The sequence below is a fragment of the Meriones unguiculatus genome, chromosome 4 (assembly GCF_030254825.1).
Source record: "Meriones unguiculatus strain TT.TT164.6M chromosome 4, Bangor_MerUng_6.1, whole genome shotgun sequence".
Classification (NCBI taxonomy): domain Eukaryota; kingdom Metazoa; phylum Chordata; class Mammalia; order Rodentia; family Muridae; genus Meriones; species Meriones unguiculatus.
The window spans coordinates 37,228,948-37,254,786 of record NC_083352.1 but is presented as its reverse complement, the minus strand read 5'-3'; the positions used below and the strand labels follow the sequence as shown (position 1 = coordinate 37,254,786).

The 25,839-nt window shown below is 39.7% G+C and overlaps 2 protein-coding genes across 9 annotated transcripts in view; one reads left to right on the top strand and one right to left on the bottom strand.

Annotated features, from left to right (window-relative positions):
- Nucleotides 1–6,031, top strand: part of Ankrd37 (ankyrin repeat domain 37) — a 35,989-nt gene extending 29,958 nt beyond the window's left edge. For 2 of the 4 annotated variants that reach the window (XM_060381728.1, XM_060381727.1), the window contains 4 exons: nucleotides 2,183–2,335; nucleotides 3,959–4,050; nucleotides 4,593–4,799; nucleotides 5,819–6,031. In XM_060381728.1, the coding sequence (XP_060237711.1) occupies nucleotides 2,183–2,335; nucleotides 3,959–4,050; nucleotides 4,593–4,799; nucleotides 5,819–5,915 (549 nt within the window). In that variant the 3' untranslated portion in view covers nucleotides 5,916–6,031. Of the gene's footprint in view, nucleotides 1–1,702; nucleotides 1,980–2,182; nucleotides 2,336–3,958; nucleotides 4,051–4,592; nucleotides 5,651–5,818 lie in introns of those variants that run through there. The other 2 variants (XM_060381729.1, XM_021650752.2) reach the window with 2 other exon arrangements.
- A 59-nt stretch (nucleotides 6,032–6,090) lies between these two features.
- Nucleotides 6,091–25,821, bottom strand: Ufsp2 (UFM1 specific peptidase 2). Of its 5 annotated transcripts, none has more exons than XM_021650746.2 (13): nucleotides 25,748–25,821; nucleotides 25,515–25,657; nucleotides 22,799–22,878; nucleotides 21,369–21,546; nucleotides 21,222–21,288; nucleotides 18,380–18,537; nucleotides 17,769–17,961; nucleotides 15,964–16,110; nucleotides 11,766–11,930; nucleotides 11,439–11,563; nucleotides 8,484–8,560; nucleotides 7,231–7,355; nucleotides 6,091–6,250 (listed from the first exon to the last, which is right to left on the bottom strand). In XM_021650746.2, the coding sequence occupies exons 3-13, from the start codon at nucleotides 22,860–22,862 to the stop codon at nucleotides 6,164–6,166; spliced, it is 1,386 nt and encodes a 461-aa protein (XP_021506421.2). In that variant the 5' UTR covers nucleotides 22,863–22,878; nucleotides 25,515–25,657; nucleotides 25,748–25,821; the 3' UTR covers nucleotides 6,091–6,163. The 5 variants fall into 5 exon arrangements, with proteins under 5 accessions (XP_021506421.2, XP_021506422.2, XP_060237701.1 ...); XM_021650747.2 differs by having other exon boundaries at nucleotides 25,738–25,764; XM_060381718.1 differs by lacking the exon at nucleotides 25,515–25,657 and having other exon boundaries at nucleotides 25,703–25,766.
- Nucleotides 25,822–25,839: the final 18 nt, after the last annotated feature.

Here is a 25,839-nt window from a genome sequence, read left to right as displayed (position 1 = left end):
TGATTTAGTTTCACCTATTTTGAAAAATGTTGCTTTATGTTCTGTAATGTCAAAGACTAGCCTATTTCTATGTAAAAATAAACACGCATATACATTTTGTTAGTATGCAAATTGCATTACAAACTTAAAAAATTATACATATACAAAAGAATTGTGTTAAAATTAATTTCAGATTATCAGAAAAGGTTTGATTTGTACCTGTTTTATATACCTATACATAACCAATGTAAAATACAATTTTCTGAGGCAAAGGAAGGGCCATGAGTAGAAAATGTTTTAAGAAGTTCTTTTCTAGGGAACAGACTCAGACTGTCAAATGATCACCACAATGAGCAGTGTTTCTTATCGAGGAAATATACTGGTTAGTGAAACTAAATGGTTGAGAATTTTATGACTAGTTGGGAGAGCTGTTAACTGTGATAAAGTTCCTGTTCTTTAAAACTAGATTCTAACTGGTTCAGATATATTGTTACAACTATTGAGAAAGAATACTTATTAAAACTCGAAACCAAGTATTTTAATAAAACTTCCTTAATAGCTAGGATTCACAGGAATAAACATAACATTTTAAACTGCACCATATAGTTTCAAATAACTTTTATTTGAGGTTCACCAAAGATAAGTCCCTCACCTATACGTTTCCCGTTGTTAACATTATCGTTACCAAAATCAGAAGTCACCATTGGTACATTACCAGGAATTCAAACTTCATAGATATTAGATTGTCTTGAATTTCATCGGAAATGTCATTTTTTTTGTTTTAAAAATCTTATCCTAAATTATATTTCTAGGGATTGTTTCTCAGACTTTCCTATTTATCACGATCTTGACAGCTCTGAGTAGTATGGGCCATGTATCCTGGGATCTGGCTTACCTTATGTTTTAATACGAGTTCTGTGTTTTAGTGGAGGCCTTCTCATGTGTCACAATTCAGGAGTTCATGCTGTCAACATATCACTAATGTTAACAATTACCTGACCTAGATAGAATTTGGCTGCTTTCTTCAGTGTAATTTTTTTGTTTTTCCCTTTCCGTATTCCTAGTAAACACAGTGAGGCCATGCCAGCCTTGGCCAATTCCCTGTATTTATTATTTCCAGGACTAACAGTGTTTCAGGCCCTCTACGAAGGGACACGTGACAATGGGTGGCTTATTTCACAGGAATTGCTACCCTGCTCTCATAGGATCTGACAGCACTGGCTGTTAATGCACTGTTTGGGCGAGCATTTCCTATGGCAACCCCCTCATTAGGGCCCCGTCGGCGGGGCTCCCAAAGGCCCCGCTGTGGAGTTCCCTTCCCAAGCATCCTGAAGCGGTGCAGGACTCGAGATAGAAGGAGGCTCCTTCCGGCCAGGCTGGAGGCCTAGGACGCGGGGTCGGCGGCGGGGGTACATCTACTTCCCTCTTTTCCGGGCTACGTGCGTAGCCGCAGACACAAAAACCTGCACAGGCGACTTCTGCTTCTCCAGAGGACAAAGGGGCTCGACTCCACCCAGCGGTACGTGCCTACTTCAGCACGCACCATGGCCGCGGCCAAAGCGCAGAAGCGAGGACTCGCGTCCTCCCCGCCCACGGCCTTCACTGCGCACGCGTTCCAGCGCCGCCCGAGCTTCCCTCCAAAGGGGGCAGGCCCAGAGGTCGAACTGGCCAATCAGCCGTCGGGCTTGAGCAGCGGACTCCGCCCCCTTACCCTTCGGCCGGGTTGCGGGATGCACGTGTCTATGTTTAGCTACGTGAGGCCGCCGCAGGGTTGGGGAAGCCGTGCCGTGGAGAAACTGGCAGTGGGATTGCCCCAGGCTGGGGAGCGGTGGGGAGGAGCCGCCGCCCTTGCCAGTTCCGGAGAGCTTTAAATCCTCCCGAATTTGGGCAGCCCCGTGCACTCCTACCTGCCAGTGTGCAGCCTGCGTCGCCTCTACACTCCCCGGACTCTTGTCAGCTGCTTTAGGTGGGCGATGCTGTTGCTTAATTGCAACCTGGAGGTGAGACTCGTGCCCCTTTAAGACCGCAGGCTAAATCTCCCAGAAGTCCGTCTTGGGAGGTCTAGCAAGGGTGATAGTTACTGACCGCTGGGTTACCAAGTCAAACCTCGTCAGATTTTTGCTTTCTTTTTTGGTGGAGTGGGTTTTCAGCTCAGAGGGAGCTCAGGCAGGACAGGATGTGACAGTCTGTTCTCTTCCTGCAGGAGGAGGGCCTCAAGAATTTGCTGGAGGCAGGCACATCGGTCAACGCACCCCCGGATCCTCAAGAGCAGTCCCCTGTTCACCTAGCTGCAGGAGGGGGCCTTGCTTGCTTGCTTCTCTGGCAGCTGCAAACCGGAGCTGACCTCAATCAACAGGTAACTAGGTAACCGACTGTTGCTATGTACAACCCTCACCTCCACCCAGTGTGTGCACCAGCATTTCCTAGCTGCCAGTTTCAGTCAGGATAAACATGCACATGAGAATTTACAGTAGAGCTGTATATACTGCAAGATGTTAACTTGAAACTTTTTTAGTAGGCACATACATGAAGCAAAACAAAGCCATGAGATTTAATTTTAATTCAAAATACTGTTTCAGTATGTAATTATATCAGCAACGATTGATGTGGTAATTTATTTTTGCTTTCATAACGCATGTCACAATCCAGTGTGTATTTTACTCTTAACGGCATAGTTCAATTCAGTCTAGCCACATTTCAAATGCTCTTTAGCAACAGGTGGCTACTGGCTATGACTATATAGCATACATCTACAGTAGTTTTAAAAGTACTTGCTGTTACCACAGGCTAACAAATAAAAAACCCAGTACCAGAAATGTGCTACTTCTTTTAGAATTGTTGGCTACTGAGTCATATAGACATCACAGTCATTACATATTATCACCAATGCTATTATTGGTCATCCTCCAGGAACTGATAGTAAGACTCGATTGCTGGAGGAAACATAATTGATTCATCGAACATAAAGAAATAAAGCTGAGGGAGAAAACAGGGAACAGGACAGGAGCCTACCACAGAGGAACTCTGAAAGACTCTACCCAGCAGGGTATCAAAGCAGATGCTGAGGCTCACAGCCAAACTTTGGGCAGAGTGCAGGGAATCTTATGAAATAAGTGGGAGATAGTAAGACCTAGAGAGGACAGGAGCTCCACAAGGAGAACAGAAACAAGAAATCTGGGCAAAGGGGTCTTTTCTGATTGATACTCCAACCAAGGACCACCATGGAGATAACCTTGAATCCCTGCACGGATATAGTTCATGGCAGCTAAGTGCCCAAGTGGGTGCACTAGTAATGGGAAGAGGGACTGTCTCTGACATGAACTAAGTGGCCTGCTCTTTGATCACCTTCCCCTGAGGGGGGAGCAACCTTACCAGGTCACAGAGGAAGACAATGCAGCCAGTCCTGATGAGACCTGATAGGCTAGGGTCAGAGGGAAGGGGAGGAGGCCCTCCCCTATCAGTAGACTGGGGGAGGGGCACAGAAAGAGAAGAGGGAGTGAGGGTGGGAATGGGAGGGGGCGAGGGAGGGGGCTACAGCTGGGATACAAAGTGAATTAACTAATTAATACAAAAATAAATTTTAAAAATAAGAAATAAAGCTGGTACTAACCTGGGGGGAAAAAAAGTACTTGCTGTTTGACCAAGTCTCAGTAAACCAGGAAATAATACATGGGAGACATGCCCACTATCAACTCTTCCAGTAGTTTTTAATCTTCATTAGTGTGATGAAGTTTTTAACTACAAACCTTTGGCTCCCTTACACTGTAACGTATGTAAAAGTAACTGCATGTTTTTATTAAAGGGAACTTTGTATTAGCAGAGTAAGAGAACTTTATGAAAAATATAGTTAAATAATTTAGTTGGTACACTTTTTCAGTTAAAAGGTAGATTTCACTGGCTTCCTCAAATAGCTATTGTTAGATTGCCCACTGGCTTCCAAAGAGTGTGGAGAGAAACTAATGTGCTGTCTTGTCCTAAGGATATTTTGGGAGAAACTCCACTACACAAGGCCGCAAAAGTTGGAAGCCTGGAATGCCTTAGCCTGCTTGTGGCCAGTGATGCCCAGATTGAGTGAGTATAAAATCAGCGGCTTCAAGCTTTGTGTTTTCTTGGATTAAACTAATCATATTCCTAAAGCCTAGTTATACATGGTCTTAAAGGTCGTGCTTGCCTAACTGGTCATTTCATGTTCTTCTTCCAGTAGTTGCTATCAAATTGGGTAATTAGAAACAAATCCTAAGCATTCAGAGGTGTGAGTGTTCGCCACGGCAGATTCCACTTCAGTTTTAGCTTAGGAAGAGTCTTCCTGTGGAAGTTCCCATTGACCGCTGGGCACTCAGTATAGTGAATACAACACCAGGCACTTCAGTCACGCAAGTTCTTCACTAGTGAAAGCTGAGAATGGAATGTCCGTGGTTTGCAACGTCCTAGACACTGAGCATACAACAGTGAACAGCATTTAATTTCCTGGAACTTTCTTTACCCCGGCCTGTGTGTGTGTGTGTGTGTGTGTGTTTTATTTTGTACCCAGTGTCGGTATGTGCTCCAATTTCCTTTGTAGAAAAATAATAAGCAGTAATTTTCACTTAACTCAATTTTTGTCTAAATTTCAGCTTATGTAATAAGAATGGGCAAACAGCGGAAGATCTAGCTTGGTTGTATGGATTTCCAGAATGTGCCAGGTTTCTGACAATGATTAAATGTATGCAGACAACAAAACCATCAAGCGAAAAACCTGAGGGTCCTCCCTGTGCCCCAGTGCTGAGACAGAAACGAGGTTTCCGAAGTGTGGAGAATAGAGCTTTGAAGAGGAAGTGTTGGTAAGTGCCTTCCAGCTGCTGCCTGCTTTCTCCTTCAAGGATGTCTCTGCATAGAATTTATTGCTGTACTTTATCAGCATTCTCATCTAAGGTCCAGTAGACTTTCCGTCGTCGTCTTAGTTTTATCATTGGTCATAGTTACTATGTACCAGCTTCTAGAGACCAAAATTTGTCCTGTATGGTGAAAATTTGGGAGAGACCACCTTCTTTCAAAAGTCCCCAGCCCACCTCCATCATGTGCCTGTGTGTGTTCAAGGGTGCATGTGGAGGTCAGGAGAGGGCATGGGGTCCCTTGGGTAAGGAAACAGTTGCCAGAGCCCAGCCTTCTCAAAAACAACTCTTCCGTTTTACTCCCCCCTTTTGTTAGCAGGGTCAGGCTGAGTTCATATTCCCAGGCTCAAGAACCAGTTCCCGCCTGCCCTTCCAAGTAGTTTAATTGTCTGTTAAACCAGTAAAGAATGCCGAACTTGCTGTTATCTTAACCAAGGTGCCTAAGTTGTAAAAATATGTAACCAATTGCCTGCCAAGTCCTCCTTTGTCCCCCTTATCACCTTGAGTTCTGGACCAGATGTCTAGGAGGATGGATAAGTTAAGGGCTTGGATTCCAGACCAAATGTCTGGGGGAATGAGTTAAGGACCTTTAAGCCAGGTGCCCTGGATAAGGCCCAGTCTCCAAAAGATGCTCCTTTGTTTAACCCTCAATGTCGAAATATAAGTGGATGACCCTGCCGCTCGCCCAAGCCCCCCTCATTTTGTGATCTCACCCTTTAAACATGCAGTACTGCTTCCCCTGGGGACAAGGTTCAGATCCTGAGCTAAGTGCTCAGAAAATAAAGATTTCCTTTTTAAAACTTCTGTCTCTGAAGTGAGTTTTCATGGCTTCCTCCCTGAACCCAACACTTGGACCTGGGAGGCCGGGCATTTGTAGCGTGTCTGGCTTGTTGCTTGGATGCTGGGATACAGACTCCAGTCCTCGTGATCATACAGAAAGTGTTCTTACCACTAAGCCTTTTCTACAGTCCCCTTAAAATGTCTTGCTGGGTAAGAAGAAGCTTGAAGAAGAGCTTCACTTCAGACAGATCTACAAGCTGTGGCTTTGGCTTACCACATGGCTAAACTTCCCAAGGAAAACTTTCTTCTAAGTGAAGAGAACATTCATGAATTCATGTGTTTACATGACTATGACAATTTGACTGTGTATACTTTGTTATTTAACTTATTAAAATAATATTCAAGGAATTAAAATTTCTATGCATTCTTTACTGCTTTTGAAAAAATCATAGTTTAAAGATGCAATTTTAAATTATGCTTTTATTAACATTAGAACAGCTCTTTTATTTTTATAGTCTTGACTTCAAGATAATTTAAATTGCATTTGGTCGCTGAGGAAGGCATAAATTATAGTATGCATCCTTGTTCCAAAAGTCTGGGCTCTTCCATCCACACCAGCCCTAGATTTGAAGAAAGGAACGAAAACCTTTTATAATGTTAAGACTCCACAATGGAAATTAACATGAAGCTCTGGCAGCAGGGACTTGGCATAAGACTCAGATACCAATGTAATTGAATAATTTTCTAAGTGAAGAAAAGTAACTTTTGGGTCTGTGCTAGATGAATTAACACTTTGCTTTTGAAAGGAAAAATGTTGCTGTTATATAAAGAAATCATATTTTTTGTTTGAAGTCGGGAGACAACTTGCAAGAGTTGGTTCTTGTCCACTATGTAGGCTCTAGGTATTAAACTCAGGTCATCAAATTTGGCAGAAAGTGCTTTTACCTGCTGAATGATCCCACCAACCTGACATGAGAGTTAGCTGGCCATAAATCAATTTAGATTTATACCTTATGTAGTTGATACTATGACAACAAATTCTAAATTTGCCAAAACTTCAGTCTTTGTAGAATTATGTTATATGTACATAAATAAGTAGTCATATCTTCATAATGACTGGTATTTTGTTTACCTATTGATTAAGTGAGATGCTGATCTAGAGCTGGAGTTCCAGGTGGCTGTGAGCCACCTAAAGTGTGCACCCAGAACTGAACTGAACTGGGACCTGACCTTGGGTCCTCTGCAGCAAGGGCAAGAGCTCTTAACTGTTCACTCTTCTCCCCAGTACCCGGTCTTAACAGTATAGAAGTTTAAGATCTCTCTTGTTTTAAGATTTCGACAAGACAATATAACTGTGCTACAAAATCTGTGAAGGAAATGTATCATGTTCCATTAGGAAGTTTAGTCAATAGCAAAGCTTTTGTGATTCTGTTGTATTTCCTTTCTTCCCTACATAGAAACAGAGTTACTCAACAGACTTAGAAATACTGCTGTGAGGATCATTATCTTGTTATAATAATACCTTGGCTTATCTTTGTCAACAGCCATTTCTGACTCTCTTTGCCTTGGGTCTTAAATATATGTGATACAGATAATTTACCTTTTCCAAGATAACTTGTAGATCTTCAGCACCTGTATAATGTGGGTCTAGAATTAGATATTTTATCTGTCCTGTAGTTTCATTCCATGTGACTCCTAGTATTGTGTGAGCCAACACTCCTCCCCCTAGAAAAAAGAAATATCTAATAGGGCATAAATTAATTTCAACTGCTTATTCAACTAAAATAAAAAATTGATTGTTTTGCCTATTGACAGCATTAGAATAGACTGCCCAATATTGTAAAAGACCAAGATGGCAAATATACTTGAAAGGGTAAGCTTATATATGTAATGACTATTACATATGTTAATATGTAGAAAAGGCAGCTCCTCCCAGTGTAGAGATCACTAAGGAGCTTCTCAGAGCAGGTCCTCTTGCATCTGCTGCGTGTGGCTAGCCTATCTGTGACATCCTACTTCTTATACACTAGAGTGATTCATCTTATGCTTTTTCCCACAGAATCATGTATCTAGCTCAATTAATCAAATCTTTTTATTTTATTATTGTTATTTTTAAATGTATGAGTGCTCTGTCTGCATGTACACCTGCATGCCAGAAGAGGGCATCAGATCCCTTTAGAGATGGCCAGGAGCCACCATGTGGTTGCTGGGAATTAAATTCAGGACCTGTGGAAAAGCAGCCAGTGCTCTTAAGCACTAAGCAATCTCAGCAGCCCCACTAAATCTTATTTTACAAAGAAAACCCGAAGAAAGGTAAGTAGTCTGTTGTGTGATAAAACCAGACAAGTTAGTGACATAGTCATGACTTATGAGGCTTAATCAAGTGGCTATCACCCTTCAAAATACTACTCTTAGCTCTTTAAATGTTCAAACATAGTTATCATTTTCTTTTTAGCATTTATTTTTGGTTACTAATTCTTTTTTGCAACTTCTCTCTACCCTTTGGAAATTAAAGTCCAAAGAGCAGTGTGTAAAAGTTTACTTTAAAATGTTTGAAGTTTTATTTTACATCTATTGTCTGTGTACCATGTGATGGCCTGCAAGGACCAGAAGAGTCGTTGGAGTCCCTGGAACTGGAACTACAGATGATTGTGACCCACCACGTGGGTACTGGTAACTGAAGCCAGGTCTTCTGGAAAAGCCACTAGTGCTCTTAGCCACTAAACCATCTCTCCAAACCCAATTTTAAGATGTTTAAAATGACTAGTTTTTAAGGTAACATTAGAACATACAAATAAGTTTCATTTACTCTCCATTCTGCCAGAAGAATTCAACATGTCCAAAGTACCTTACCAATCATGACTGGAGTGCCAACATTCTGGAAATGGTTGGCCAGTTCCCGTCCTTGAGAGGCCATTTCTGAACCCTGGCTAAATAAAAAGAAGTCATCTATGAGATAACTATTTTCAGCATTGTGTCAAGTAATGAATTTGGTGGGGGCAATACTTTTAATCTTTTTCTTTGTGGATCTGGAAAAAAAGATGAAGTGGTAGGGACCTGATTCATTGCAACATAAATGCTAACATTTTAAGGCTACTAACTAGGGAAGAGAAGAAAAGACTGCAGCTTTCCTGCTTCTAGAACTGCATAAAGGGGCTGGACTTCTAACATGAGATTGAACAGTTTCATTCTCGTCATTTTTCAAAGTATATATATATATATATATATATATATATATATATATTCTTTCTATCTGTAAACTAGGAGCAATAACACCTCTCCCACATACAGATAAAAGATTCTAGGACTAATATATTCTATGAAAAGTCAGTGTTTTCAAGTACATTATTTTATCGAGTATTTGGAAATGTTAAGTGCTTTCCACTTTTGAGAAGAGAAGGGGAGAATGAAAAGTACATACAGTCCTCAGCATTCCAAGCTGGAAATACTGTGAGTAAAATGTATTAAAATGCATTTAGTATCTCTACTATCAAACAGCAGACCCAGCAGCAAACCCCACTGGTTTCCTGACATGAAAGGTTAGCTGGGAGCTAAGATTTGTTGCTACTGCCCACCACTGTCTGAATCTTGTACTGCATATATGAAAGACCAAATGAAAAATCCATCATTATAAAGTTAAAAAAATGGTAATCATCAGTAGGAACTATTATTTTTGTGGACTACTAGATGTTAAGCTCTAGGCTAAGCTGGTAACAAATGTATAATGTATCAATATATTTTTTAATTTCTTAAACTGTGTTCTGTGAGTGTGTATGTGTACACTTGTGCCATGGTAAACATAGGGAGGTCCTGGGAATTGAGCGCAGGTCGTCAGGTTTGTCTGTAAATGCCTTTCACCTCATTAGCCCCAAACTTTAATTTTTTTAAATAGTTTTTTACTGCTTTATCTGCCATTATTTCTTAATGATTCTCACAGTTCCAATTCCAATTGTGAGATCAGAAATATAAGTACTTAGACAATAAATATTACTGTAGTTATCAATACAAGACAATTTAAAGTCATATCAATAAACACAGTTTAAAGCAAGCCCATGGAAACAGTCTTTAAATGTTTAACTTATTTAATTAAGGCAAAAGAAAATTCATCCCCAGATTTTTTATGTTGTGTCTAGGAGTTGGGTAGGTAGGACCCTCGGTATCTGGTTCACCCAAAATAGCTGGTTATTACACTAGGCATAGGCAGAGAATCCTCTCCTGGGGTGATAGATATGGTCCCCCAAACTGCCTAGCCCAATACTTTTGGAAGCAACAATTAAGGATGTTACCTTAACTGACAACCATGATGTCCGTGCTCAAGGCTGGACACTGATGGAAAGCGGAGGGGGCACCGGGTCTCCATGGTGTTAGCATACAGGAGATTCTGCTGGCCTGCCTGCAGGGCCCCAGCATCTTGAGCCATCACCTGCCACTGCCATGTGTGCCAGGTGCGTGGGGGCTAGAAGGACCTTCCCAGCTTTCTTTCAGCCCCTCTGTTCTAGGTGCTTCCTTCTCTCTCTCCTCCCCCCTCTGCCCTCATGGCTTACTTGCTGCTTCTACACTTCCTCTAGGCCCTCCTCTCCCTTTCCCCAATGATCTTCCTTAAACCAGATCTGTTGCGTGTGTGTGTGTGCAGAATATAAGGACTCCCACCACTCCAGCTCTGTTCCAGCCCTTTCCCCCTTTCTGTCCTCTTCTCTGCCCTCATGGTTCTATTCTTGTACCTCTGCCTGCCTACATGGCTCGCTTGCTGCCTTGCTCTCGTTCCCCAATAATTTTCTTATACCAGATCTGCTGCATGGGGTAACTCCTTGGGGTACACCTTGGCATGGGCCTGTCATGGTACCCTCCTTGTGCATCACCTAACACATGGCATACCAAATTCTGTCTTTCTTGACCAAATTTGGCTCCCTGACTTCCCACTACTCCCTATAGGACTAGGCCCATGAAGACATTGACCTTCCTCCTTCAGCAGCTCTCTCTCCCCACTGGCTCCAAATCTCTCTTTGGGGCTTTGTAGGACCCAAAGCACAAGTGTAGTTCCTCAGGCCTCCGTCTGTCTCAGCCTCTAGGGTGGATCTGTCATAGCCTGGGGAATCTCAAACTCAGGCCTGAGCCAAGGCGCTCTTGTATCTTGGGGGCATTTGGTGCTGACTGCAATAATGTTATGTCTGATTTATTTACCAAAATAAAATTTTACATATATGTAAAAAAAAAAAAATCAGAGTATAATGTTTATGGTAGTTAAATCAACAGCTTCTTAGATCTTTAATAAAAAAGCAATTTATGATCATAAAAATGATTTATGCTAATTTGTATTTTCTCTTATTATTAGAATTGTAGGAAATTAAGTTGATAAATATTTACATATCATATTTATATCATATTTACATTTGTTGGTTTATTAACATCTTACCAAGAAAAAGAACAAAAGGAAAATATAATGGTCAGTGGCCAACATTTGTTTTTCTCCTTATAAGACTTTCTGAAGACTTAAACATTAGAAGACTTATAAGACTTTCTGAAGACTTAAACATTAGAAAACTACATTTTGTATCTAGAACTCTACCCAAGAATAACATATACTAAATTAGGTCTAGAGACCTAAATTTAACATAGACTAAAATTAGGTCTAGAGAATACATGTATATATCACAGCTTGTTTTAAAACAATGAGATTTATAAAGTAATGACATGAGGAAGAGCAATGATCAGAAATAAATAAGGAGAAAGTGTCATTTTTCGATTACTTTAATAAAAATGATAACTGTTATGTAGAAATGATGTATCTTGTTTATAAAGCATCCTTACCTGACAAACAATATTTTCGAAGTTACACCAATCAGTTGGTTTAGTACCAGCTGTACTTCAATAGATCCAATCCACTGCCGTGATCCAACGAATGTTGCTGGTTTGTCACCGGCATCAACTAGAGCCTTTATGTATCAAAAAAAATCTGTATTACTAAAATTATATTACTAAAATTATAGTTACGGTATTCTGATTGATTACTAGTAAAAATAACATTTTTCCCAAAATAAAAACAACTGTGCCACAGGGTAATAATAATTATCAGTGGCATATTAAAAGCAAACGAAATATACAATCGATTATAATTTAAAATGGCAAGTTCTGTACCTGCTGAATTTCTCTGTGTGTTGGAATGGACCTCTCAGTGTAACCCTGATGTCTGAACCATGAGCAGATAGTCTGTAGGGATCTATAAGCACATCCCCAGCCATTGTCATCTATCCGATCCTGCATATAATGATGATAAGCATAGATGCCCTGGACCATACAAATCTATAAAAAATAAATGTAGTCAAATATTAAAGACAAGTACATACTCTTTAGAAAAATGTGAGTCATGGTTACTGTTTTGAGAACTAGACTTTTACTTTAGACCAGCAGTTCTCAACCAGTGGGTTGCGAACCTTTTCACAGGGGTTGCCTCAGATCATTGGAAAACACAGTACCAAAATTACAGTTATAACATAGCAACAAAAATAATTTCATGGTTGGGGGTCACCACAACATGAGGAACTGTATTAAAGGGTCACAGCAATAGAACCAGTGAGAATCACCCCTTTAGGCCCTTATAAAAATGCCTTCACAGAACAATGACCTTAGTATGATATTCTTTTGGCTTTTTCCTATACATCCAGAGTCCTTACCAGTGAACTTGCTTAGAAACCTGCTTAAAAAGATGTATGTTCTGGCTTAACAATGCCAGGTCCTACATTTTCCCCTTTCTTAATTTAATTTAGTTTCAAATATGCCAGTGGCTATCTGATCATGAAGTTTTATGATTTTCTTGGCTAGAAATATCCTGTTTGCAATTAATTTTATGGCATAAGCTCCTTTTCTATGTAGGTCTCCAATTGAATGCCAGGAGGCTTCTGTGACTACCTACTTAAAAATGGCACGCCCACTTTCTCACCACCTACCCATGTCACGGCTGTCAGCTCTCTCCTATATTCATGTATGTATACACACATATATATTTAAATTTTCAAAGTAGTTTTAGCTATTTCATATATAACTGATTATAGTTTCAATGTCTGCCTGTCCACACCAGCATGTGGGCTAGAAAGACTATGTTGTACCTTATTCAAATATTTCCAGGCCCTAGCTTCCACAAAAGGGAGGACACACAGCTGATAAACATGTTTATAAAAATGATGGCCTGAAGGAAGGAAGAAACAAAGGAATAGATAAGCAAACAAAAGAAGAAATAAAGGAATAGATAAGCAAACAAAAGTAGCTCTGTATAATGGGACTCAGGAACAATGGCTAATTAGGCCACTCAGGTAAAAAGAAAAACAGCTACCCCCAAAGATCTGTGTGCTCATCTCCAAAGCAACAACAATCCCACTTTTATGTAACTAAGGATTTTAAAGTGGAGAGTTAGGAGGACTGTCCTGGGTTATCCAGGCAGCCGCTAAAGGCACACATAAGCATTTTTTTTTTATCACAGAGGAACAAGAGGAATCAGTTCTCAGTGCTATAAGGGCAGCCAGGGAATGCCAGCAGCTACCTGAAACTGAGGAAACAACGGTTACTCCTCAGGAACCTGTGGAGGGAACCCTGGGGATACTTTTACTTCAACCAAGTGATGCTAATTTTGGACTTAGGCTTCCAGAACCGTGACAGACACATTCCTACAGTCTGCAGCTACCTGGCATGTGTCTGTCATCTGTCACAGCCCTCATAGCAGATGAGTCGTCCTCTTTAGAAGTTCTTCCTAATAGTAGGCAGTAGTTATATACTAGAAGGAAAAGGAAAAATTCAGGTATATGTTGGACATTAAATAATTTTTAAAGAAAAAATTGAAGTACCATCATATATAAATATAAAAATACTTAAAAGTAAATGAAACAAAACCCTTTCAAATTAAAATTACAGAATACAACAAAGTTAGTGCTTTATCTGAAATTTAAAACTTGACATTAGAAAATAGGAAAGATTAATAACAGGCTAAATTCTAATTTAAGAAGTTAGAAGCAACACATGAAATCAAAGAAACAAAGCCAAAAATTAGTGAGAAAGACAACAAGGGTTATAAAGAGGAGTCAACAGAGGCAAACTGTTAAAGAAAGGGAAAAATCATAAAGTGATATGAAGAATTAAAAAGCATAATTATACGAGGAATCAAGACCTAGGGAAATGTGACTCACAAAGGTGAAAGCATCCCATATCACTACCAAAGCTGAGTGTTATTAAGAATGTTCCCAAAGGAGCGAGAGAGATGGCTCAGCAGGGAAGAGTGCATCCAGCAGAGGACCTGAGCTCAGTTCCCAGCATCCACTTCAGGCAGCTCACAACCGCCTCATCATCCAAAACCTCTGGCTTCCACAGTCGCCTTCACACATGCACATACACACACAATTAAAATAAAATCCATGTAAAAGAGACTATCTCACAAAGAAAATGCTAAGTCCAGGTTGTTTTCACGGTAGTCATATCAAATGATCAAGAAAATACCATGCCAATCATATATAAACTCTAAAAATTTAAGAGATGGAGCACTCCCCAACTCATTTCATAGGTTGTATATTATTGATACGTTTTTAATTAAGAGAAACTTATAAGGAAATATTAGTTACAAATATAGATGAAAAAATCTTATAAAATATTATTAAACTGACTCCATCAGTGAATAAGACATGACAATGAACACGGTAAACTGGATTTATATGACACAAATCCATTGTTATAAAACTTACAATGAAACAAATATTGCTAAAGTAATTTATATTTTATTGTATATATACACATGAAGCTCTTAAACAAAAGTGGAAGGATGAACGTATCATTATGCAATGGTCCTTTAGTATACATAGAAAACTGTCCCAGGACTCCAGTGCAAATGTAAAACCTTGGATACTTAGGCTCTTTATAAAAAATGGCATAGTATTTTTTATAACACATGTTGTACATCGTCTGTCATACTTTAAATAATCTCTAGATTACCTATCATAGATTTAAAACGATGCTCCAGGTATACGCTAATGGCTAAGACCAAAACTGGGCTGTCCTCAGTTCTCTCGCAATTATGATAGCAACTATTCATTTTGAGTTTTAAGATTTCCTTGCTAAAGCTCGTAGACACTCAGAAGGTACTGAAAGAATGCAATCAAAAAATGGCCAATCACTTTTTTTTCCTTTGGAATGTAAATTGAGACATGCACATTAAACTTAGCAGTAAGAGCAGAGGATAAAGTTGCAAGGAATATATGCTGAACAGTTCAAAGACAACTAAAACAATGCAGATACAGGAGGTAGTAGGCTGACAAAAGGAGAGAAAAGCCATCAGGAGCCAAAGTACACACAGGGAAAGCAGCAGAATGACAGCAAGGAGCCTGCCTTTGGAGAGCCTGAGCCAGCTTTGTTTCTAAGAGGCCTTGCTGTCCCTGTGCTTCTACTCCTGGATGACAGTGAGATTCTTTTTAGAGGCCTTCATGTATCCTTAATTTAACCCCTGTCCTCACTCTCCAACAACCCAGTTATCCAAGTTATCCTGAAAGTCTGTTTGCAACCAGATGCATGCTGTACAGTATAGGAAGTCTGGCATCTTAGCCTTGTCCATATTGTGGCCTGCGAAGACTATCCCTTAATTAGCATCATTTGTCAGGTGCAGAACGAGAAGGAACAAACATTTAGAGAAATCAGAGAATGTCATGTTAGTAAGAGGTATGTGGAAAATACTCTCTACTTACAACCTTTTTATATCATTAATTACTGCTCTTTTTAAGGCCGTCTCCCTGACTAGCCTAGAACTTGCTGAGATTAAAGGCATGTGTGCTACCAGTCTCAGCTAATTAATGTGTGGGTATAGAGATCTCTTTTGTGTGTGAGTGCTGCAAGATAGCATAAGATCTCCTAGAGCTGCAGTAACAGCAGCTGTGAGTCATTTGATGTGGGGCTGGAAACTGAACTCATCCTCTGGAAGAGCAGCGGACACTCTTTAACTACTAAGCCTTCTTTCCACTCACTAACTACAGCTATCGTAAATGAGGGCTATTTTTGTTTTGGTGTTTTGTTTTTCAAGGCAGGGTTTTTCTCTGTAGCCCTGGCTATCCTGGAACTAGCTCTGTACACCAGGCTGGCCTCAAACTCAGATCCGCCTGCCTCTGTCTTCTCAATGCTGGGATTAAAAGCGTGTGCCACCACACCTGGCTCCTTAAATGAGGTCTTAAACAAGGCTTAAAGAAGACAAGTGCTAATTATTTTTTAGGGGTGACACACACTCAATTCTTAAAAACTTCTCTTGGGAAGCAATGTAAAACAATGAACGGCAACAATCAGTCAACTCATGAAAGCTAGTTAAACTCACCATACTACCGTCTATATTAGGAGGACTCAGATAAGCATGTGGGTTTCTAATGCAGCCATCTTTATATGGTTCATCTGGAAAGTGATAAGCATTAACCCTTTTGAAATAAGGTCTGTCATAAGGCAGATTGAAGAGATCATGTAACTCCTAAATAAATCAGAATGAACAGACAAAAGAATTTTAGATTTTTAGTTAATACACTCAAACTCAAGAATTATAAAACAGAAAATACATTAGCTATAGGTTTTCAGAAACATGACTTAATTCATTAAGGTCAATGGGTGAATAATTTACATTATTCACTGAAACCAATTTACATTACTCTTGAAAAGACTAGAAAGAAAGACAAAAATGTGAAAACAACTTGCTAGAATTGGGATATTTTATAAATCAGAAATTGTAACTCATAATGATATATATATGTCAAAGTATTTTGGAAAACAATGTTCATATACTTTAGACATTTAAATGCACTTATTAAATACAAAGTAGAAGTCAATGATTTAAAATCAACCAGGATGGCATGAATAAGAAATATTTACCAATGTTAATAACGCTCTGTTTTTTCAACTGCATAAAAACATACTATACTTATTCTAAAGTCTGGCCAATCGCCAGTGTACTCTAGTGGTTTCACCAGGTCAGCTTGTGTAGTATCAGAAAATCAGGCTTTTTTGTTGTTGTTATTTTTTTTAATTTATATATTTATTTATTTATTACAATTTACTTACTTTGTATCCCCGCTGCAGCCCCATCCCTTGTCTCCTCCCAGTCCCACCCACCTTCCCTCTTCTCCCACTATGCCCCTTCCCTAGTCCCTTGATAGGGGAGGGCCTCCTCCCCTTATTTCTGACCTTAGCCTATCAGGTCTCATCAGGACTGGTTGTATTGTCTTCCTCTGGGGCCTGGCAAGGATGCACCCGACAGAGGGAGGTGATCAAAGAGCCTGTCACTGAGTTCATGTCAGAGACAGTCCCTGTTCCCTTTACTAGGGTAACCACTTTTGTTGTTGTTGTTGTTCTGTTTTGTTTTTGAGACAGGATTTCTCTGTGTAGCCTTGACTCTCCTAGATTCACTTTGTAGACCAGGCTGGCCTCGAACTCACAGAAATATGCCTGCCTTTGCTTCCCTGAGTACTTAGATTACAGGTGTTGTGTGCCACTGTGCCAGTCTGAAAATCAACTTTTATCTCCAACTTTTGTAGCAGTATAGAGGACTAGTGTTATATTACTTCTTAGGAGCAGAGTTTAGGACATAACTTTTAATAAGTGCCAGGCAAAGCTACAGGTCCAGAAAATATATTCTAAAAACCAGTCCTTCTGTTGATAAATTTCATTTCTTTAAATGCTGGATAGGTTTTCTCCAAGACTTCTTCAATGAAGCTTGAATAACCTTATTCATGGCTACAATATTACCATCACATCATAATCAGAATTACCATGGATTCCACCATTCCTTTTGTACTGTACTATTGTCTTTCTCATGAATCTGGGGGTAACACAGGAGAAATGAATTTCTTAACATTAGTTACTCTAGGCATGTAAGCATCTTTCCATTTATATTTTCCACTATAGAAAATGATAAATTTTCATATTTATATGAGTCATACTGAGCATCTGAAATTAAAATGTTACATACTATACTAAACTACGTTTTCATTACAAAGAAATAAATTTTATGAAAGAAATGAGCACATTTCTATACTTTTAAATTAAACCACAAAATAATTTAGATTCATTGCAAATTCTACTTATGCACAAAATGAACAAGAGACTCTTTTTGTAATAATAATGATCTACTTTTACCTTTCTATAGGCTTGCAGTTGACCATCTGGAATTCCTGATGGATATAAAACTGTTACAAGATTTTTTTCCCCTGGCAGTAGAAAGTGCAATGGTTCAGGGACCACAATAGATGTTCCTTTCATATATCTCAAAATGCATTTTTCCACATCAACTAGCTGTTTAAGAACTGCATCCACTAGAAGTTTGCGCACTCTGTATGAGAAGATGTTTAAGTGAATTAACAAAAGGTATAGTGGCTAAAATGAAAACCTATCACTAATACGCCCCAAATAGGGTAAACAATTTTACTGATAAGGTTTGTCAATCAAAGTCTAAATTATGCAAAGCCAAGTAACTGTATTTGCTCTGGGTGGATAAAGGGAAGCCTTCTTGGTTTCGGCATGCTATCCTACTTCTTCCAAATAAGTAGGTAATTAATTATTCCATTACTTTTAGGTTGATAACAAGAAGTATACCACAGTAAAAAATACAAAACAGGAGTATTTAACAGTAAAAAAAAGCCCATCATTCTGAGTATGACTTATGTAACATTTCTTTAAAAATGGAATCCTGATCACTTTATAGAAGGGCCTTCATTTAAATGTAGCAGTAGTACTTTAAAAATACCTACTTTCCCCATGTTTCTTCTGGAGCAACAGATAGAACTGTATCGATTGGCAGGTTCATATTAATGTAGTGGTGTTCTTCATTTTCCCTTTCAATGATGGGGGCCACGGCTCTCAGAGAGGTCGATATTTCCAGCATGAGATCTATATTTACTACTTGTTGCTATACAGACAGATAGTAGGAGTCAACTTGTGGAACATTGGACATTGAATATAATGGGTGAATGCTGTATCAAAGGGTGATTTATAAAGCTATATTATGGATAGTAACTATAGGGATTCCCTTTCTGCTTCAAAGTCAACTGCACGAATGTGGACTATCTGGTAAGGAAAGATGGACTCATAGGCCGTCCATCTGTTTGTTAGTGTTAGAGCTATGTGGACAGCTCACTGGCTTATTATGCTCTTCTTTCCACTTTTACACAGACCTAAAGGTAAAAACAAACAAACAAACAAAAAACCACCAAATAAAACTGTTCAGCAGCTGTATTTCTATGAGTTTGAGGCCAGCCTGGTCTACTTATCAAGACCAAAGCCAACCAGAGTTGCCTGGTGAGATCCTGTCTCAAAACAAGAACGAACTGATTAAACAAAAAGTACCAAACCCCTCAAACTAGACACTCCTGGTGTAGGACATTTCTGAAGTTCTTTTCTGTGTATCGAACAAGCTAACAGAGTAGAGAATGCCAAGAGTAAGGCTTCTCGTGGAGACTAGCTAGAAAATGTGTGAAGTAAAGTGGAAGTGGAAGCAGAAGTACAATTTATGCGGACAAACATGTTCATGCAGTTTGTATATATGTGTCTGTATGTATAATAAACATGCATGTGTGTGCTCCGTGGAGAATTGCTGATTCTCAAATTAGAACAGGGAAAGTACATGACACATTTGGAATAATCTGTGGACAGAAAAGTAGGGGGCACCAAGAAAATTTCAAAGGATACCAGAGCCATCTTGAAGAAGCTTCTATTGACCAAATCTTGGGAAACATAAATATCAAAAGAGCTAACAATGGGGGCTGAAGAGACTGCTCAGTGTTTAAGGTCCTGTACTTCTCTTGCACAGGACTGGAGTTCAGTTCCCAGAACCCACACTGGATGGCTCACTATCACCTGTAACTCCAGCTCCTAAGGGATCTGCTGCTTCATGTGTCCAGGGGCACCTGTACTCATACACAAAAACCGACCCCCACCCCATACACACACAACAATTAAAAATAATAAAAAAGAAATCCTAAAACAAACAAAATAATTAATGGTGGCAACAGATTTGAATCCATTGCATAACCTAAGTCCCCACTTTGATCTCTACCTAAGGAAAAAAAACTTGTCTATACACAATGTCATCAGGTAAACACAGAAGGAAATGACAAACTTATAAAAAAAAAGACCAGTCTCTCAGACATTAGTGTTATCAATGGGGTACTTTTCCCTGAGCTGTGGGAAGTGTACCTGGAACTTGGTTCCCACAACTAAGGATGAGTGTGAGGGTGAGCCATAGGGTCAGGGTTAGGGCTATGTGGGTAAAAATATGACGAGGTAAACCTATGGTCTCAAACTACCTTTCCAGGAGACATTAGATTAATATAAAGCACAGTACTTTCACAGTGGATAAAGCTGGCAAATACCACGAGTAACTTACAGAAATGTCAACATCACCAATGTAGAACACATTGAAAGCACATGCTTGTTTAATATGATATGCTCAGACACAACATAAACTCTATAATATGTCAGCTAATGATACAAGACTCTAATCACAAGCACGCACAAAATGAACCCATTTTGGGGAACATACAATTGTATGCACTGCCACATACTCCTCCAAGTATATTCCTTTTAAGAATTTTCCAACTATTATCTCTAAGTCGTTTTTTGGTACACTCCACGCTTTTAAAGTTAACGCTTTACTAGTGTTACTAGTGTATCTCAGTGTTATCTTAAATATAACCTACACTGACCTCATCTTCTCCAACATGAAGGCTAATCTTTGCTGTCAACTGGATACATCTGGATACATCCAGTTAGGAAACCCAACTGGAGAACTGCCTCCATCAGACCTGTTTGTGGGTATTTCCTTCATTGCCAATTGATGTAGGAGGGTTTAGCCATTGTGAGTGGTACCATCCCTGGGCAGGTAGTTCTGGGTAGTATGAGAAAGCTAGCTGAGCATGAGCCAGGAGAGCAAGCCAGTAAGCAGCTTTGCTCCCCGTTTCCTACTTCCATTCCTGCTCTGCCTTCCCCCAGTGAAAGTCAGTAATGGAGACCTGTAAACCAAATAAGCCCCAACCCACCCCCAAGTGGTCATGGGGTTTATCAAAGGAACAGAAAGCAAACTACAACACCCACCACCTTCCACATGTACTCAAGGAAGGAACTAGTTATGCATATCCAATTAGTTCCAAGTACAGCCCTTTGTGTCTCTTAAATATGTCTATGGCAGTTAGTGTTGACTGCCAACTTGACAGAATCTAAAAGCACCCAGGAGATGGGCTTCTGGGAATGCCTATTCTGGGATTGTCTTGATTAGGTTAAATGAGGTAGCTCCATTCCATGACTGGGATCTTGGACTGTATAAATAAGGGAGACTGAGCATTTATTGCTCTCTCACTCTAACCAGCTGGGTAAAATTCCTTCTGCCTTGACTTCCCCCTCCATTAGCTAAAATAAACTCTCTTAAGTTAGTCTGGTCAGACTCTTTTATCACAGTGGTGGAAAAAGAAGCTATGACAGTGGTCAGGTCTTGCCACTTTCCTTATCACAAGATAATTATCACCCACATCTCACTTAGCTCCAAATCCAAGGACTTAATTTTTTATTTTAATCAGTAGAGAAAACAGATTTGCTTACCGTGTCAGATAACTTTTTGTCTTTCTTTTTTAAGAATTTTCGTTTTGTATTTTCTTCCTGATCAAATCTACAATTTCAATATACAAAGACATTTACAAGTACGATATGAGGCTTTAAAATATTTCCACAAACTCGTCAGATACTCACTGAGTGAAGTGCACTAGGTCTTTACAGGCAGAGCTGTCAGCCAGCTCTCCCGTGTTGACGTCACTGTTGGGCCACAGGTACACAGAGCTGTTGCAAATTCTGAAGACAAGAGCATCTGAAGACAGCCTGGCAGTGAGGTCACTCAACACCTGTCTTAGTGCGTTCTTGATAAACATTTCTAAATGAAAAGTAAGCAAGTTAGAAAGATCTTCAACTTTCAACATTAATGTTTTTAAACATGACAAAAGTAGAAAACAGTAAACATAACTCTCAAATAACCTCCCATATCTTTCTTTCATCTTTTTTCTTCTTTCTTTCTTTCTTTCTTTCTTTCTTTCTTTCTTTCTTTCTTTCTTTCTTTCTTTCTTTCTTTTCCTTCCTTCCTTCCTTCCTTCCTTCCTTCCTTCCTTCCTTCCCTCCTTCCTTCCTTCTTTCCCTCCCTCCCTTCCTTTCTTCTTTTCTTCTTTCTCTCTCTTGGCTGTACTAGACTCACTTTGTAGACCAGGCTGGCCTTGAACTCACAGAGAGCTGCCTGCATCTGCCTCCCTGAGTGCTGGGATTAAAGGTGTGTGCCACCACACCCAGCAACCTCCCCAAATTTTCAATCACTATCACAAGTTTGGCTTCTCCATTTTTAGGATTCTGAGACCATAAATTTTACCTAACAGTGTTTAGTATATTCATAAAAATTTATAATCAATACTTATTTTTTTACAGTCATAAAAATTTTCATTGTCTCAAAAAGAAATGCTGCCCTTATTTGCATTAACTGTTTGTGCCCCCCTTCACTTTTCATTCCTTCCCTTCCAACATCTTGGCTCTAACATCACAGACAGCATCTTCAGGAATGATTTCACTTGTTATCAGGGAGGGAGTCAGCTGTTTTCCTTCAGCCCTTGATTCTGAAGCGGCATCTTAAAGAGTATCACAAATCAATGGTGACTTTCCACACTCCTCCCTGCACATTCTTTAGCTCGGGGCTTGGCATCAACCTCAGCCAGAAGCTATCCTGGGATTTGCTTTATACAAATCCTGATTTTCTTCTTCTAATTTCTTGTAACAATCCAATAAACTAGAGTAATTATAGGAGCTGGGTACACGGACATGGGTCATGTAATTACAACTCTGCAACATATAGTTCCAGATACATTGTGTTCAACAGGGTTATTTTACTCTATTGTGTGTGTGAGAGAGACAGTTTTCTTCAATACAGCCTCAAAGATTCGAAAGTAAGGTTAATTTTTTTAAATATACACAAAGGTGCCCAATGGGCTGGTAAGGGACTTAGAATATAGTATCTAAGTTTGAATCCCATTTAAATTGAGTTTATTTTTCTTATCTCATTAACTCATTTTCCTTTGCAAAGTGAAGGGACTCTCAATATATATCATTACAAAAAGTATAGTAAAAGATGTTTTTGGAAGACATACCTTTAGGAGGTGCTAGCTGAAAAGCCAGATCAAATCCTCCTCTTATCCTGAAGAGTAGATCCATGGTTTGGGGAAATCACCTTGAACAAATGAAAACACAAATCCCCTGTAAAGCAAGACAAACTCATCTTCATATAAATTAGAATCTACTTCAGTTTAGGACATCGCACTAATTAAACTCAATTCTTCTACTTATTTCATGAGTTAATTCCTTATGCATGAATATACAACAACCCTTGTAAATTCTAAAAAAAAAAAAAAAAAGTTTTCAAACCTTAATCACATACTGAAATCACCTAGGGAGCTTAAAATTCTGACACCTAGAAGTAATAGTCTAATTAATTGGCATAAGGCTGTCCCAGGCATAAGAATATACAATAACCCCCCTTCCTTTCCTAGTGATTACAAAGTGATTACTTCTAATCAGTCCTGATGCATTTAGTAATGACATGAAAATATCAGTGGTAAGAAACTAGCCTAGCATGCTGAGAGGCTGTGGCCAAGCCAGTGAGAGGAAAGTAACTACTGATGGAGAGAGTACACACTGGTAGAACCCATCATCTTAAAAGGTCCAACAGTGATTTTACACTTAGAAAATACACCAAGATTAGAGTACCGGGATGTGAACCCAACTCCCAGAAGTGGAAATAGCACACAGCTAGAGAGAAAGCATGTTAGATAGGATTTACATGGTTTGACAATGGCTGCCATCACACAGAGGAAAAAAGCATCTGCAAAATGGAAAAGACTAGCAGTTCTTAATTTGGATCCGTATGCTGAGTCTCAGGTAGCAAATGGTATATGACAAAAGACCTGTATCATAATGTATGAGTGTTTGTGAGTGGGCATGTGTAGAGGGTGAATCTTGACCTTCAAAGATTTTATCAGCTTCTTAAAATATTTCCTAAACAGGCTGAAGAACTACATTACACCTGTGATGCTTTGAGAATGACCCCATAGGCTCATGTTTGAATACTTGATTCCCAGTTGGTGAAACTGTTTGGGAAGGATTAAGAGGTGTGGTGTGCTGGAGCAGGTATGTGATGGAGGCAGGCTTTGGAGCTTCAAAAGCCTCCCACCATTCCCAGTATGCTCTCTGCCTCCTCCCTGTGGATCAAGATGTGAGGTCTCATTTGCTGCTCCCGAGGCTTCGCCATGCCTCTGCTTTTTTACCATAGATGTTAACTCTCTGGAACCGTAAGCCCAACTAAACTCTTGGCCATTGCATGCTGTGTTATAACAGCAACTAAAAAGATATGAACAAACAAGAGCCCTATTCTGAAACAAATAAGCAACTACTCACGCCCACTGCACTAAATGACTAGACACTGGGCTTATTGTTACCTTTGATCCTCACAATATGAAGTAGGTACCATTACAGTTTTTTATTTTACAAATTCCTTGTCACATTTCTTATTTAATATGTTGTAACCTGTTGAAAGATTATACCATGTATCCCAATTCACTTCAATGAATTTATTTTAAGCAAACAACAAAAAAGTTCGATACATAATGCTGTCCATTTATCCTATTGTTTATAAGAAACCAAACCCCAAAGAAATGAAAAATACTGTGAGAGCTTACCTACTCTTGAAAAATACTGTAAGACATTTGATAAAGAAAAATACTACCATTTGAATTAAAAAAAATACTTAAATAAAATGAAGATTTAGAAGACAAGCAAGAGAAACTTTCAGCTCTGGTACTTATTCTGTGATCTTGGTTAAATTAGTCGGTCATGTCTATTCTCTTCTGTAAACTTGGAAAAAAAGTTACAACTTGAAGTTGTTATGACAATCCCTTAAGAAACCATATGGGAAACTGGCAGAGTCTCTTCACACTTCTGAAACAAGATCCTCTCTGAGGATGTACTACTCAAGCTGAAAATTAAAAGGCAAGTAGCCAGGAAAAGAAGTCTTAAAATTTCCAAAGGGAAGAGGTATTCTCTGTATTTATGTGTGCCCTTTCCAAGAAGAGTGACCAATTACTGAAGGCCTACTTAAAACAACATCTGGGAAGACTGCTGTGGTGGGATATGATTGTAATCCCAAGACTTTGGACAAGGAGGCAGGAAGATCAGTGTATCAAAGTCATTCCCAGCTGTATAGCCAGTTCAAGGACAGCCTGGGTTTTGTGAGACTCTATGTCTTAAAAATCAAAGCAAAAGACAACTTAGAATATTACCCAACTGTATGATGGTAAACACAAAGGTCAAGAATGTGTAAGAGCGTGATAATATAGACACTAAGAAGTAGAATCCAAAAGATTTGATTACTGACTGTATGTTCTTGAGATGAGGCAGGTCTGTTAAGTGTTTGGTGCGCACAAGAGGGGGTAAGCTGTGCTATCTGCAGAGATGCATATTCCGAAGTAAGGGTGTAGGGAGAGCAGGAGGAAATGATGAGTCAGCACTGCAGCTGCTGCGTTTGAATGATCTATTTAAGTGGAAGCAGTTAACTAGACTCAGGAACTGGGTTCAGAGAGAAAGCTTGGGGTGTAAAGTGTGGCTGAAGAAGATAATAATATACGGTACCGATGGCAGGACCTGGCTGAGTGAGGGGACAGGAGGAAAACCGAGAGTGCTACGCCACGTAAGCAAGGAAATAGACTATTTGGTGGAAGTTAGGCCTATCTTTTCAAAATCAAGTTATTTTTCACAGCTTCCAAATACAACAAACGGTGCCTTGACAAATAGTGTCAAGATGCATTTACTGACCTGGAGCGTCGCGTGTCAGAGTGCTGCTGAGGCGCGAGGTCCCAAGAGACCCAAGTGAGGAAATTTCGCACAGCCACCTTTGGCCCCTTCAGGGCAGCTTCTTTCAGGGGCCTGGGACCATTCTCCTAACGGCTGCCGAAGTCCTAGGGGGAAATATGGAGAGGTCACTGACAATCAGAATCACTTACCAGGCTCACCACCCGGCGACGGCAAGAAAACCCACTTCGCGCTACCTGGCTCCACCCGGAAGTGGCGTCATTGCTTGCTCAAGGCCGGGCTCCGGGGGCGGACTACAACTCCCAGCATGCCTCGCAACAACCATCTT

Coding starts and splice junctions, on each gene's coding strand:
- Ufsp2 (XM_021650746.2), bottom strand. CDS start 22,862: ATGGATCTACTCTTCAGGATAAGAGGAGGATTTGATCTGGCTTTTCAG. Junction 21,289..21,368: donor GACCTAGTGCACTTCACTCA/GTGAGTATCTGA, acceptor TTGAAATTGTAG/ATTTGATCAGGAAGAAAATA. Junction 11,931..15,963: donor CTAATATAGACGGTAGTATG/GTGAGTTTAACT, acceptor TATTTTTTATAG/ATTTGTATGGTCCAGGGCAT.